We start from the raw sequence: 16,157 nt of genomic DNA, 5'->3' as shown, positions 1-16,157 counted from the left end.
AGGAGGAAGCACTGACAAGCACGCTCCTGAACAGCCTGCCCCTCGCAAGAGGAAGTGGGAGAAACCACATGGCTCCTCCTCAAGGCCCTCGGCCTGCTTCCCACTGCACTTAAAACCCAAACTGACCGCCGTCTGCGGCATCCTCCCAGCCGGCTCGCCCCTCGCCGCCGCCCAGCCACACTTCCACCGTCACCAGCTGCCACCAAAACCGGCTCAGTCCCCTCATCCCGCGGGCCTCAACTCCACTGTCACCCAAGAGAAACCCTTCCTGCTAACCTACCTTAAAACAGCACACACCCCACCCGTGCTTTGCCTTGCCAGCTCTTGTCACAGTTTGCAAGCACAGGTTCATTATGTCTGTCAACATCGCTGCTGCCTATCTTCCACAGTGGCCTGGCAATGCCTCAGGGCGGGACTTTGATTCCTTGTTCACCGATGTCCAGGCCAAGATTAGCACAGTGTCCATCACATGACAAACACTGGTACATAGTTTTTGAATGGAAGAAAGGATCCAGCAAATAATGGAAGAAAGAAAGAATGGCGGAAAAGAGTGCTTTTCCTTCATCGAGAAAAGCACTCCCCAGAAATTTGCTAAGACAGTAAATCAAATGTTAAGTGTAATTATCAATCAATCAGTCAATCAATAGAATGGGAGAAAAATTTTGGAGGTAAATTAAATATGATGGCATAAATTGTGCCAATGGTTTCATGAGTTTATACTCATCGACAAAGTCATCAAGTTGTATGTATTAAATATGGACAGTTTTTTATATGTCGATCATATGTCGATCAAGCTGTTTTAAGAAAAGAAAGGAAGGAGGGAAGGAGGGAGGAAGGGAGGAGGTAGGAGAGAGTTTCAGAAATCATTTCTCTACTTACTTGACTCCTAATATTTTCAGGCAGGCAGGCAGGCAGGCAGGCAGGCAGGCACTCCCTGCGAATTCTAAATGCCATTCCTCTCCCTCCTGCTGCCGCCCCATGACCATGGACAGCTCCCTGAGGCACTCAGGCGCACCTTCCCAACAAACCAGGGAGCTTACAGAGAGTAAAGACTGATGTCCTTTTGAAATCTCAGGACAAGTGAGACAGCACCTATGGCTGTCAAAGAGCACAAGCAGCACCCACACCCACAAAGCAGCCTTCAAACCTCAGAAGAGACACTTTACAATGTCGCACCTTTCTCTGGCAAACTCACTGGGCACCCACCTGCCACCACGCACCACACTTCAATTCTTCCTCGACCAGGGGCACACACCTGATTATACCCCATACACCCAAAGCCCACAGTCATGGAGGAGCAAACACAAGGCACTGCCACAACACACAGGCCCACAAGTCGTCCCAGTATTGGAGGAGTCAGCTCAGAAAGTACTTACTAATTGTCATCGATTCTGGCACCGAGGCAGAAGGTAACAGGCTGCTCAGAGGACTTCCTTGGCCTGGAGGACTGGCTTCCACGCTGGGAAAAGGCAGGTAGAAGGAAGTTACACTCGGCTACTTACAGTGCACAGCCTCACCATTCAGGACACCAGCTGGTGCCGAGTTTGCCCGGCACCCACGAGGGGAAACAGAGGGCATCGCCTTGAAATTAGTCGGTCCTCAGTATCTGCGGATTCCGTCTTTGCGAATTCGCCTGCTCACTAAAGTTTATGTGTAACCCCAAAATCAAGATCCATGGCGCTTCTGAGGTCACTCATGAACATGCACAGAGTGACAAAAAATCTGAGTCACCAGATGCGCATGCTCCCAGCTGCCCTCAACAAGGTGAGCTCTGCCTTCTTATTACAACTGTCATACTGTACATGTGTCCTTTGGGGGACTATTGAGTGCCACATTTTTTCACATTCATGTGCTTTTTTGGGGGGGGGGGGGATTTTGCTGTTTAAAATGGTCCCCAAGACTGGGGCTAAAATGCTCTCTGGTGTTCCCAAACTCAAGAAGGCTGTGATGCCCATTACAGAGGAGACACCTGTGTCAGGTAACCTTTGTTCAAACATGAGTTACGGTGCTGTTGGCCATGAGTTCAATGTCAATGAACCGACAGTACATGTTAAATAAGGTGTCTTTAAACAGGAACAGACATGAAACAAAGTTCGGTATTGACTGAGTGACAAAACTGTGGTGACCAGAGGCTCACAGGAATGTAATCCTGCATTTCCCCTAGGAGCAGTGGTACGGTCTTCATGGTGACTTTACAGGACATAACTACCACAAATAGTAAGAATGGACCGTACACTTACAAAGAATTTGCAACCTGGCGAAATGAAATATTTTTTATGAAAACAGCAGGGCCATAATATGATTAAAATACACATGTACATACACACACAGACACTCACAGACACACAGACACGTGACTAGGAGAAAAAGGACCAAAATATCAACAGCAAAATGGAGTTGGGGGTTAAGAGTGATATTTTTTTCCACTTAATGCTGCATTTTCCAATTTTTGTAAAATAAACAGCAAAAAGGACTCAGAGTCCTGGATGGGGTTGGTGACACCGATCCTTCCTGGCATCGTACTAGTTGGTACAAGCCTCCTACAAGCAGCGACCTTTTCAGAGAGCAGAGCCCCGTCTACTCAGAGTGAGCCTACAACGCCAAGCGTGGTATGGCGTAATCATGAAGCCCGGCCCGGAGCTAAAGCTGCAAACGCAGACGTGACATCTCGCAAATGAAAACCACGAAGAGAAAGAAGGAAAAAACAGTAACGGCAACAAGAATCATGAAGCCTAAGGGTGACTCTGGTGTCCACCTCAGCTCTGCCACCAAACAGCCAGTGACTTCGGGCAACTCACAGTCTTCAAAGCTTTTATTAGAAATTCAATGTGGTGCTTATTACTATGTGCCAGGCTAAGCACTTCCCAGACATATGCTATCTAAGTGGCTTAAATATTACGTAATATTAAAACTGTTTGATATTATGATCAAATGTTAAAATTAAGCAAACGGTGACAGAGGAAGTTCCCAGATATGGCCCCAAAAGTGCACAAAACAAAGGTGGTATGCAAATAAAGTGTGACGAATCCTTGAAGTTTCTTAGAGAAGCTAGTGCTCAGGGACCCTTGGCACCGTCACAATCTGTGACGTTATAACCAAGCACGAACACAGATACGAGGTAAGGCCTTGCCCTCTAATCCTAGTGGGTGCCCTCCTGGCTTTAAAAAGGAATAAACTGCTGAGGATAGTTCGACCCCGAAGGCCACCTGGCTTCTGAGCACTAACCTGTACCGAGGCCCGGGCTCCAGGCGAACACGGTCCTCGGCCCCCGTCCCGTTCTCTAAGCTTCCGAGAGGGGCATCTGTATACAGAGAGAAATCACAGAGAGAAAGTCAGGTTTCCGTTTTCATTTCATTTCATTTTCTCCATGACACAAGGACACAATGCAGACAGAGGCGAAATCAGTTGACTCAGAAATGTTTTCCTCATTGGCACACTGGATTTTTATCTGCTACTCGTTTCAGTTTTGGGCCCATAATCTCAGATTTTGCATCAGTCATAAGGCCCCATACTCTCGCTTAACTTTTTTGACCCTGAGCCACTTAGAATCACCCCTGATTCAGAGCCAACCTCAGAATCAAGGAATAAGTCAGCTTTCTGGTACACAAAATTGCTCCTGTCTGTAGTGGCTCAAGACAGACACAAGAGGGCAGCATGGTCTAATCGCTGACAGAATCTGCTCGGATCAAAACAACTTTGACAGCTGCTTTCTAAAGAGCCACTTGCCCTGCATTAAGTGACATGTGGGGAAGGCATCTGGAGGAAGTGAGGCCACAAATAATCTCTAGAAACAATAGGCAAGAGGCACTAAACTTTTTTATAAATCTATTAGCTGCTGTTCAAGTCTCTTTTCAGGAACAAGTATAAATTTTGTGTTCCTTGGGCTAGATGGTGACTTTAAAGCCGGTATTACCCAAAACATTCGCTCACTGGAGACACTTCTGGCTTGTCAATGTCCACCACAAAACCAGGTCTGGGTTGGGACAGGGGATGGGAGGGAGCACATCTGGTTCCCCTAAGCCATCTGTCACGGCCTCCTCTGTGTCATTCCTTCCGTTTATGCTGCTTTTGTCCTGTTCAAGACTCCCCAGGTCTAAGGGGCTGAACTAAGGGAACTCTACGGGAGAAAAAATGGTTTTTAACCTTTTTTCATTCTGCTGCACCCATCAAGCTATCCCACTCATTCCTCACTCTTTCAAGAAGTTTGAAGAAACTAGCGCTGCCTCTCCGCCTGCCCGCCCCACTCTCTAGTACCGTGGCCGGTTAGTGCTGTGGGGTGCGAGCTCTGCCCCACAGCCTGGACTCAAGCTCTGCTCCCCAGCTCTAATCCAGTAAGACACCTAGGCTCTTGGTGCCTCAGTTTCCTCATCTACCAAATGGGAAGACAACATTTTAATAATGCCGTCCACATAATGAAATTGTAATATGTGAAAGACCCAGTAAGAACACTCAGGGAGCGATGGCTAGCATCGACTCGCTCAGTAGCCGAGCTTGCCTACCACAGGCTCTCACCCTCCCAGTCACCTAGAACTGCTCTCAATTGGACCCCAAGGAACTCCCTCCTTAGGCCCCTCCCCACCTTCCCAGAGCCAGTGACAAGGTTAAGCAGGCACTCCTCCCTGGGGATCTGCTCTCACCGTTCTCAAAGCACTATTCCTTGGTCCTCCTCCCCGACCATCTTTTCCCCTGAGTCCTGAGCAGAGGTGTCCCTGGATCACAGCCTCAATCCCCCTGGTGAATCCAGCAAGGTCTTGGCTCCCACTCTTATCTCTGTGAGATGACAGCTCTCAAACTCTTGTCTCTGGCTAGGTCCAAAATCTTGCATCCTAGTCCCACATTTCTGCCTACCAGAAAGCTCTACTGGGACATCCTTCAGGGCCCACCAGCTGACCATGACCTTCAAAACCACTCCTCTTCCGTCACCACTTCCCACTGGGCTGTAACCTCAGAAGAGCATGGCACTCATCCTCCCTGCCGACACAGAGCTGCCTGGTGCCTCAGACCTGCCAGTTCCACCTAACTACCTCCCACTCCTTGCTCACTAGCCGTCTCCATGGCCACCCCAGCTCAAGGCTCAACACCTTCCAGGGGTCTGCTGTGCAGGTTTCTTCAGTCCTGTCCCATGTGCAGCTGTCAGATTCTACTCCTGGAAGCAAGGACAGAGCCTCCGACATACACATGGAAACGCACAGCTGGAGTAAAGGCCGACATCACCCACCTGCACCCCAGACACAACGCCTGCTCGGCCCGAGTGGATTTCCCAACGTAACACATGCCCACGACCTGCTGACAGCGGAGGTGGGCCTAAGGCACTGGGGACACAGCAATCCCAGAGACGCAGACTATTTCACTCACCCCCAGGGCCCCCTCGGAGGCGGGTGCTACTATTATCTTAATTTTATAGATGAAGAAATGGACCTCGTTGATTTATTTGCGTGATTTTTCCCAGCTAACACAGCTAAAGTGTGAGGACGTGAACCCGGGTCTGGCCGATGGCAGAGCTGAGCCTTTGCCCCTTCGGTCTCCCGCTCGGCAGATCTGAGACGCCCGCATTTCCCTCCTTCCCACAGCCCTGGTGTTTCTGCCTCTATTCCTTTGTCCACACTGTGTCCCCAATCAGAAATGATTTTCCCGACTGCCAGATGTGCACTCCCTACAGCACGCCCACATCCCCACCTACAGCGTCCATCCACTTCCTGCTCAGCAAAGCCTTCCTGAGCCCTCGCTGTGGGCCTGGCTCTGGTCAGGGTCACACTGGAATCAAGACAGCCCTGCCCTCGTGGACCTCCAAGACCAATCGGAGAGACACGCATTTTTAAGTAATTACACAAACACACGATCACAAACTGAGACCAGAGCAAGGGAGACGCACCGGTTGACAACAGCATGAGACACGAGGCCTGGGGAGAGGCGCCTTCCATAAGACAGTGGCACCTGGGCTGCCACCTGAAGGATGCGAATAGGTAGGGTAAGGAAGGCAAGAGGAGCAGGAGGAGAGAAATGATGGGAGGCTCCGTGCAATGAAGCGGAAGCAGGCAGGTGTGGCTGGGGACCCCAAGAAAAAGGGAAACGGGAGGAGAGGAGACTGCTGCGTTGAACGGGGGCCTGGCTGGCCGCGGTGAGGATCCTGGATTCTACCCTAAGTGTGGTGGAAGGCTTGGAGCAGGGAGATGAGGCAATCTGATTTATATTCTAAAAAATAGCTCCGGCTGCTGAAAAAAAAAAAAAATGGATGGGGTGGCGGTGGGCAGGCAGGGGTAGAAACAGAGAGGGCACCGAGGGGCTATTTTGCAATACCCCAGGCGAGAAAGAAGGCTGAGTTAGAACAAGGTGGTGAAAGCACCCAGTACACACTTAGACCATTCATTCCTTTCTCCTTTACATCCGATCATTAAAATGATGTCCTTGTCCCCTCCTCACATGCAAAACTCCAAGAGGGACTCGCTTTTGGACCCCCGGAGCCTAGAGCAGTGCTGACACAGAGCAGGATCACCCACTATTGAGCAAAACACCCATGAACCCTAAGTGACACACAACCCACAGAAATGGGGTAGAAATCACACAATACAGGCCCTGTGGCCACCACAGTTTCATAACATTCCAAACAGTAAAATTAGTCCCTGGGAGCCAAGCTCTGAAGTCAACCATCTCAGATCAGAGCAGCAGCACGACAGGCCCCCCTCACCTCCCAGCGAGCAACTCGGAAGACCCAGTGGCAGGACGAGGAGAAGCTGAAGACCATGAGAGCTGATGAAAGGTGAGGGAAGAGGACCCGCGCTCTCAAATGAACCGTCACCGTCGGAAACTGCCTCGCGTTTGCTAAACCCAGCACTAAATGCAGGCCCCGCGGTGAGGGCACAAGCCATGCTGGTGTCGCACGCACAGTGAGTAGCCACGGGTGCTTTGGTCACCTCCATTTGTTATTGTCAGTTGAAAAGGACTTGGGGGACCCTCTCTCCCCTGCAGGCTCAAAATGACGGAAAGGTGGTAAAGATGCAACTAATACACGTGTCCGGAGGAATGACTATCCAGTCCTCCACCTGCTTCTCAGGGTCTCGTGTGACCCCTGGCTGGCATCTCCCTTCGCTGAGCCCCTCCCTAACCCCAGAAATGCAGCCCGAGGCACAGCCCCCTCATCTATAGAGCCGCCTCTTCCAAGATTCAGAAGGATAATAATTCTGTATTCAGGGTCCCCTACCCTGTCTCCCTCCCAAGACTTGGCTACCAAAACATTCATCCTTCCCTGCCACATCCCTCTCTCCCTTTTCTATCCTCCCCCCACCCCTTCTCTACACATCCCCAAAGGCAGTGACAGTAGAGGCACTAACATGTTCAAAGATGAAGGGAAAGTGTCCCAAGGGAGGAGCCTTCTGCATGCAAAGTCACCACTAGAGACACGAAATGGCCCCCCCAGCCAGAACGAGAAAGAATATGCTAATGTCTGTCGCTCAGGTGGCGGGGTGTCAATCAGAAGGGTTACTAGTGGAACAGAGTGGAAGAAAAGAAGTCTGGAAGGGCAATGCAGCCCTGCCAGAGGCCACGGGGGACGGTCCCCTGCAGGCAGGCCGGGCCCAGGAGGGATTCTATGCGATTTGGTATTCAGTGACGGACGTAAGGGATCCTGGGGTCTTCAGGGCGCCCCAGAATAACCTGCCTCCCCACGCTGTGCTCCCACCCACAGCGAGTTGGCCCCCGAGCTGTCACAAGCTTCCAAGACTCCGGGCAGCTTTGTTCCTGTGGCAAATAAAAAGCTGGCAGACCAGCTCTCACACAGCATCTCTGGGGAGGGCACTTGATAAGCTGGAGCTCAGGTCCCAACAACAGTGACAAATTAGGGCCTCTGCGTCCGTGAGGCCATCAGCCAGAGGTGGGACCGTGGGACCGTGGGAACACAGCGGGATGTTTTCTCTTGGGGACCCTGGAAGCTGGCCAGAAGCCACTTCCCCCGGAGACGCTGATGTACAGAAAGCCCAAACAGGGAGGAAGAATGCCAGGTTCTATAAGGCGAAACCCCGACCTGAATGGCAAATAGCATTTGGGAGCAGCCAGCCGTCCGCCCCCAGAGTCTGATGGTTAGAGGCGCCCAGCTATGACATGAACAAGCCGCTGAACAAAACAGACTGCCCAGAGCACACACTGACCAGCCCAGCGATACTTCACAGCCCGACTGGAAGGTTCCTCCGACCAGGATCGGGACAAGGCGAATGCGGAACTGGATGACGGCTTGGAAGCCATGAACAAAAACGCTGGCGACTCTGCAGCAGTCCCAGACACACATTAGAGCCACATTCTGCGCACGTCTGCACTCCCACTCAATTCTTGAACCAAGGACAGTCACCTGAGTGAAAGGAGCTACCGGTGCTGGCCTGGACCGCAGACATGAGCGAGGCTTGCCAGACCGGCCTCCTGGGGATTTCAGCTGAGACCCAGAGAGAAGTGCTGGTTGGGATGGAGGTGCCCGGGGCTGAGGCGATGATGCTGGCACCTCGGCCAAGCACAGGCCAAAAGGGGAGGGGGCGAGAATGACGAGGGAGCAGGGACAGACCAGGAGAGAGAGGAGACAGGGGCAGATCCCTGTAAGAAAGAGTGGGGGCACAGAGTGAGAAGACAGAGGGACCCCACCAGGTCAAGAGGCCTCTCCCTTCTGAGCCCGGCTCCCAGGCCCATGGCGGCCCAGCACGCTGTGGTCCCAGCGGTGCCTCCAGGGGGCCTTGGCGTGTGCCTGGCACCCTTCGCCATAAACCTGAGAGGAAGGTGATGTAATAACGGCCACCCCTTCCTCCTGGGCTGCGGTCAAGAGAGTGACTGCGTTTACCTGGTCAGTCACCCTACGCTCTGGACTCACTGCAAGGGCTTGGTAGGTGTGCATTATCATCACCACCACCCACTTTCCAGAAAGGGCGACGAGCCTGGCGTAAGTCTCAGCCCCGCACTCTCATGAGCCACGATGCACACAGGGAGCCCTGCTCGGAGCCATAACCTGCCCAGCTCCCACAGCCACCTGAAGCGGGACTGCTCTGACCCCGCTCTAGACGGCTGCCAGCCAACAGCCCACCTGCCTCTGCCCTTGGGCCAGCTTGAGTGCGTTCGGAGCCATAACCTGCCCAGCTCCCACAGCCACCTGGAGCGGGACTGCTCCGACCCCACTCTAGACGGGGGTCTGCTCCCTGCACGGTGACAAGAACAACGGTCCATCGTGCGGTTCAGAATGAGCAGCTGGTGAGCCCCCGTCAGTTTCTTAAATCTGGCCCTGGGAAGATGAGAAGGGCACTCACATCAGGCCCATCCTCGCTGACCCGGTGGCGCTGTGGGGAAGTGACCGAGCACATCATTGTGCCAGGCACTGAGTCAGCGGCACTGCACGCCCACGCCTCGGGGTGGGCCAGGCTCGCCCACGTGCGCCCCACCCCACCGCTCCCCATAAGCTGCTCCAGCTCACGACAGTAACAAAGCACACACAAGTCAGCTCGGCAGCACGGAACAGGTCAGGACTGCTGCCCGCTCCACAGGCAGGTGTCAGACAGCCATCTCTCGGGCACTCTGCTGCTAAGGCTGCCAGGGCCTTCAGAGCTATGGGTCTGTCACCTCCCTCTTCCTAAGCTGTGGTCAGCTTTACATGACTAAGTTCAACAATTCACTGGCAAGAAAAAAACAGGCCTGAGGGCCCCCTGGTGACTTGCCAGCCCATTCTGCCCAACAGTCACTTAGGCGCAAAGCACCCAGGCTCAGCAAGAAGCAAAGCCAAGCCCTCTGTCACTTCTGTCTCCACAAGCCCCTGCTGCCCTGGGCCCTGGCTTCCCTGCTCCTACCCCTCCCGGCAGAGGTGACCCAGACACCCCTGCTGGTTCTCGGAGCCCAAGCTCCCGTAGAAGGAAGGAGCAGTCCAGAAACATCCACTAGAAACACTCACCTGCAGGGCTGTAGGATCCCACTCCGCTGACCAGAAAGAGGACGTCAGTGTCACCGTGTAGCACCTGCAGCGGAGCCCAGCTGTGCCTCTGGGAGAGGCAGGTGTCCCCGTCCAGTGGCCTACGGGGGAAGAGTACAGCTGTGTGACAGGATGCAGGGCCCCTGAGGGTTCGGGTCACCCACAAGCCTCCACTGGGCCTCCTACAAGTTCCTCCTTGGGAACTAGCCAGGCCGTGACGGAGCTGAACACAGCAGGGGACGCGAGCCAGGGGCCGGGAGCACGGAGTCCGGAGCCAGACCCACTGCGTTTGTTCTTTCGACCGGTTTACTGAGGTCCTACTGTACGCCGGGCGCTGTGCAGCGCATATATTTTGTTCTGGCAAACAAGCCGGCAGTGTTTATCTGGCCCTCATGAAGCTGACCATCTGGTGGGGCACATGGACGTGAATCAGTGTGCCCCCAGACGGTGTACAATGGCAGGAAGGTGGGGGAAAGTGTCACGGGAGAAGGGCGGTCTGAGGTGAGAGCTGAAGGGGGGGCAGAGCTGCCCAAGTAAAAAGGAAGAAGAGAGACGGAGAGGGGAGCAGACGTGCAAAGCGCGGAAAGGGGAGAAAGCGCGGTGTGTTCCAAGCTCTGAAATGATGGCAGCCACGTGACCTTGGGCTTGTGCCACTTCACCTCACTGGATCTCAAGCCCTCCCAGGTAAAAGGGCAGAATCAGACCAGAGCGTGTCCGGGTCCCTTCGAAAAAAGGAGGTCAGCTCGGATATTCACCAGGCTCATACCATCTGCTGTGCTGTCACCTTATCCACAGAGTACAGAACTAACCTGTATGACCTTTGTGACACCAGGCTGGTTCAGTGGAACTCATCTGAGAAAGGATTTGCCCACTGTAGCATGTGCCTTTGGGCAATTAGGAAACACTAATAAATACCAGGAAGTATTTGTGCAGTACTTCAAAGTCTATAAAATCACTTTGTAACTCGAATGTAAAGAAGATAAAAGCAGATCGTAATCATCTCTACCTAATAGAGGAAGGGGGGGAGAGAAGAGGGGGAAGGGAAAAAGAGAGAGGGATGGAGAGAGAGGAGGGAAGAGGGGAGGGGAGATGGAAAGGGGCAAAAGGGAGAAAGAAGGAGGAGAGAAGAAAAAATCTCAGAGATTATGTGACTTGTCCAAGGTCATCAGCCTCACGGACAGAACCAAGGCCCGTGGGGTTGGAGCCCGGGGGTTCCAAGTCCAGTCGCACAGACCTCCTGGCCACCGCCCACCACGACAGGATGTAGTTTTCCTTTCGTTTAGAGCAGGGGTGAACACAACTTTTCTGTAAAGGACCCAGTGGCAAATATTTTAGGCTTTGTGTCCATACAGATTCTTCTCTTTTTTATTAACAACCCTTTAAAAATATAACAACCATTCTCAGCTCAGGGGTGGATTTGGCCTGCGGGCGGAGCTGGCCACCCCTTCTTTAGAAGCCATCGTGTAGAGATTCTGCTTTCACCCTCTCTAGCTTTTGGTCATACTTTTGACACTGAACAAAAATCTTTATAGAATTTTGCAAAATGTATCATTTAATCCTACAGGTAATACACACATAAGACTCTTGAATGGCAAACTGGGGCGCGAAAGAGCCTGTTCTTAGATGAACCTGGCTGTGCCCCTAGAATCTGTACAGACCCGCCTTCCTGAGGCTCCGATCCTTCCGCTGGTGCCCAAGGGGACTCCAGAGGTGGTCACGGTGCCCTCAGGAGAAGGCAGCGAAAGCATCAGTGCTTTCTCTGCCTCTGCGCCCGCCCCAGGGCCGGGGAGGTAGGGGGGCATTCCACTGCTGCTGAGGGGAATCACGCCACTCCCCGGCAGCACGCGCGGGGCACGAGGTGAAGCCAGACCGCAGCAGCCGGGGTTTGGACCTCAAGTAAAAGTGGCCAAGGACCACCATGTCAAAAATGGGTTAGACTGAAGTGATTCCTGAGGCAGAGACCAATTCAAAATATGGTGCCACCATTGGCTTAAAAACATAATGATAGGTATTGCTCTTTATCAGAAAAGTAAGATATTTATTATAAAACCTAGAAAATGCCAAAAAGAGGGGAAAAATTACACCCAAATCCACGTTACCCAAAATACTACTGGGTTAGACACTATCTCTTTAGTGCCTTTTTCTTTCTGCTGCACATACTTTTTTTTACAAGGCTGTAATAAAACTAACTGCAGGATTTTACATTTGGCTTAATTCGATCCTAATTCCCAAGTTTGTCTTCATACTATTTGGACACTCTTAAATGCCATTTGAGAGGTTTAAGACCCTAAGGCTCAAATGAGAACTACCGTGCTGCTGCTGCTCTGTGCACATTCAGGTCAGCTCCAAGGTCTTGCTTCTCTAAAGAGGGACCTCGCATCTAGAAGCAGCACTTCTCCCTGGGACTCTGTCCTCAGGGTAGCCCCTGGCACTGGGACTGCTAAATCAAGTGGGATAAGCATTTCTCAGGCTCATGACATTGCGTCAAACTGTTTTCCCGAAGGCTGTCGACACTACCAGCTGTCTATGAAGATGCCCCATGGGCCAGCCTTGCCTCATCAGTTAACACCTACTGTGTGCCCGGAAGACACCAAGCCTGAGGACATACTGAGAGCAAGCCATTCCCAAGGCGCTAACCCGGGGTTCGCCTTTTGTCTAGTTTTCACTTTAAATCTTGGCAAATATGACAGGCAAATTATGGGATCTGATTTCACTTTGCGTTTGCTTAATTGCTGGTGAGGTGCAACATTTTTCCATATGTTTGTCATTCTTTTTGAATGATGTTTTCACCCTACTTCTCTATTGGTGCCATAGGACACATACGAAGTGACAGAAAAACTCCTTTCTATAATAAAGATATTATCCTCTTTTAAGAAAAAAACAAAAAGCAAAGCCAACACTTGTAAACACTGAGGCAGGAGGGATAAGATTTTCCTCGTTGGTCAAAGAAGTGGTTTAACTGCTAGGAAAAAGAGGCATAAAAACCCAACTTGTGGCCAATGGAGCATATTAAAGACAATGAGACTGACTTTGCCGGAGGCCATCGCAGTCCCGCACAGTTGTCTCCTGGCCTGGCCACTGCCCTCCACAAACCTGACTGTGCTGTCAAACTGCTAACGTTCTGGCCCCTCAGGCACCTCGGTCTCTCAAGGACATTAGCTTAGAACCCAAATGAAAGTATCACTCGGTAGGCCACCTCATCATTCCTCTGCTCTTTTCCCAAGATGCTCTGCAGAATGTTCACTCAAGACCCCCTGTTTACACCGGGAGAGGCTGCCCATAATCTGCAGGAGGCTCAGTGGCCTCGAAGGGCCTGGGCTCTGCAAAGGTCACCCTGAATTGTCCTGTGCTTTACACATCACAATGCTGGCAGCTACCTTGGCTTGCAAGCTGGGCTGCCTTCAGTGGTACCAGTCTAGAAGGAGGAGAAATGACTGTGTTTGAGGCCAAAAAAACCCACAAAGTGAATCTACTCAGAGATGCATTCAACTACAGAGACATGGAATCCAAGTGGCATTTCCTAAAAGGCCCAGAATAAGAACTAAAGGCAGGTATGATGGTTAATTTTAAGTGTCAACTTGGCTAGATCATGGTAGCCAGACATATGATCCAGATGTTCCTGGGAAGGTATTTTTTAGATGATATTAACATTGAAATCAGTAGACTTTGATTAAAGCAGATTACCCTCCATAATTTGGGTGATCCTTGTGCAATCAGTTGAAGGCCTTAACAGAAAAAGACTGAGATTCCCCAGAGAAGAAATTCTGCCAGCAAATGGCCTTAGGATTCGGACTGCAACTCCTCCTTGGGTCTCCAGCCTGTGGCCTACTCCGCAGATTATGGATCTGCCAAGCTTCACAATCATGTGAGCCAATTCCTTAAAATAAATCTCTCTAGATAGATAACTAAATAGACACACACAGACACACACACACACACACACCCTACTGGTTCTGTTTCTCTGGAGAACCTTGCCTCATACAGCATGTCACGAGACCTGGATCCCAGGTACAAAAACATTCATAGCCTGTGAGCAAAAACACAAGCAGGAAAGTTATCCTAACAAATACTTCGGAAGGAGAAAAAAGCCCTGTGCATAAAAATCTTCATGTCAGAATGGCTGATAACAAAAAGCAAAAACAAACAAAAACGCTGACAACCTAAATACTCAATAACAGGGGAAGCTTTAGCAAATCATGACATATTAATCTGACTGAAAATCAACCAAGTGATATTCATAATTATGCATAAATATGGAAAATATTCAACAGTAGAAGATTTGGAGTGTAGCATCACCTAACTTTAACCCCAGCTTCACCCATTGCTTTGAGTAATCTCAATTCTCTACAGAACCTGTTCTTTCATCTCTCGAGTCAGGGTGATACCCACTAACCTAAGGATTAGGATGAGGTATAGACGTAGCTTGCAGCATCTGGCTTATCACAGATGATGGATAAAGTAATGCTACTGATATGGGAATCCATGTGAATGAGGACCGGAGGGGAAAAAAATCAAAAACAAAACCAGGCAGAGTCTCATGAAAAAGAAAAAAACTCCTATTAAAACCACATCAAAATGAAAAGCTTGGGGCTAGAGACACACTATGCTCCTTAATCGTAGCGTGAAATCTCGATGTCTTCATTTCACTCTGATGGGTGGGCTTTGAAGTTTATTTGATGTGAAGACTGAAACCAAGCTGAATTATGCTGTCTTTCTCGAAGTGTCAACACCCATGCCAACAGGCTTACACACAGTACCCCATTAAGTTGACAACGACCCCATGAAGCAGGTATTATTTTTCTTCCAGAACCCAGATGAGGCCTGAGGCTCTGGGAGGCGAACTAACTTGTCTAGACTAGTCCAACCTAAGCCGTGGAGTGAGTAAATGAGAACCCAGTTGTCTCGATTCCAAGAACCAAGCTCTTAACTATGCTTTTCTGCTTTATGCCTTCACATGCATCCAGCACCTTCCGCAGGTATAAACCTACAGCAACTGCAGGGTTAAAGCAGCAAGTGCGGGCAAATTCATGATGGTCACAGGCCTGCAGATAAATGCAGAAATCACCAGCCCACAGCTATTCTCTAGAATAGCCCTGTTTTTCTCCAGAGTTTCCTATGCTAGTGGCAAGCCAGCGGTGGGAGGAAAATCTAGGAAACAAAAATAAAAGATGTATATATAAAGCAAAATTTTCAAGGCACACATCTTGACACTAATTTTGCAATACATATACATACCTTCAAACATACTCCCTTCCCCTCTCTTAGTTCTCAGCAAATTAATAACGCTCCTTCCTCCTAAATCAAGATCTAAAAAATGAATGACGTCCCAAACGAATATAAAACTTGTACCCTTATTTCACCCAATACTGAGGAAAGAGAAAGCAGTTAATGTAGCACCCTTTGTTAGACGCTCAAGTGGAACTTACTTCTCTGGTGACTCCAAGTGGCCTATGTGCTTCCTTCCTGACGTGTTCCTGTAGACATCGTCCCCGTTTTCATCCACGTCTTCATCATCGATGCTTTTCACATCGATCTTCTGGTACCCAAACTCCCCATTTGAAGAAAGAGAATCGATTTTCCATGAGTTGCTGCTCTGACTCCCATTGGAATTCGGCCCAAAGGGGCTTTCGAAGGCCGACACGATATTGAGGGAGGAGCGGTCCGAATTCTCCTCCGAGCTCTCCCCAGCCCCTGGTATCTTTCTAAAAACATCGCCAGAGTTCTGCTCGTCTTCCTCATCATCAAATGAAATAATGTTGGTCACTTTCTTCTTCTTCTTCCTTTCCTTTTTACATTTGGCATCTGGCAAAAGGAAAGATGTGGCATAAGAAAAATTAAGTGGTATAAAGGGATGATCGAGCGATTTTGCCACTACATTGCAGAAAATCCTCTAGTACTCTACTGAAAAATAAATTATAAGATGAATTCGGATATTTTTTAAATCTTTAAAAAAACATCTGTTTAGAGGAGACAAAATGGATGTGGGCCTCTACTTCTGATTTAAACAATTTTTGATATGTCTCCTCGGGCAAGGGAAACAAGAAAAAATAAATAAATGGGACTACATCAAACTAAAGTTTTTGTACAGCGAAGAAAACCATCAACAAAATGAAAAGACAGCTTAGTGAATGGGAGAAGATATTTGCCAATAATACATTGGTAAGAGGTTAATATCCAAACTATATATGGAACTCAAACAACTTAACACCAAAAAAACAAATCACCTGAT

At 50.1% G+C, this 16,157-nt stretch overlaps 1 protein-coding gene across 1 annotated transcript in view; it reads right to left on the bottom strand.

Annotated features, from left to right (window-relative positions):
* Nucleotides 1–16,157, bottom strand: part of SNX29 (sorting nexin 29) — a 443,554-nt gene that overhangs the window by 375,844 nt on the left and 51,553 nt on the right. Inside the window, exons 9-12 of the mRNA XM_025046099.1 lie at nucleotides 15,355–15,730; nucleotides 9,911–10,029; nucleotides 3,226–3,301; nucleotides 1,377–1,459 (exon numbers count right to left, since the gene is read on the bottom strand). Coding sequence (XP_024901867.1) covers nucleotides 1,377–1,459; nucleotides 3,226–3,301; nucleotides 9,911–10,029; nucleotides 15,355–15,730 — 654 coding nt within the window. The remainder of the gene's footprint in view (nucleotides 1–1,376; nucleotides 1,460–3,225; nucleotides 3,302–9,910; nucleotides 10,030–15,354; nucleotides 15,731–16,157) is intronic.

Source organism: Pteropus alecto, unplaced genomic scaffold (genome assembly GCF_000325575.1).
Source record: "Pteropus alecto unplaced genomic scaffold, ASM32557v1 scaffold34, whole genome shotgun sequence".
NCBI classification, from domain to species: domain Eukaryota; kingdom Metazoa; phylum Chordata; class Mammalia; order Chiroptera; family Pteropodidae; genus Pteropus; species Pteropus alecto.
The sequence above is the reverse complement of the archived record's forward strand: the minus strand, read 5'-3'. Positions and strand labels throughout refer to the sequence as shown.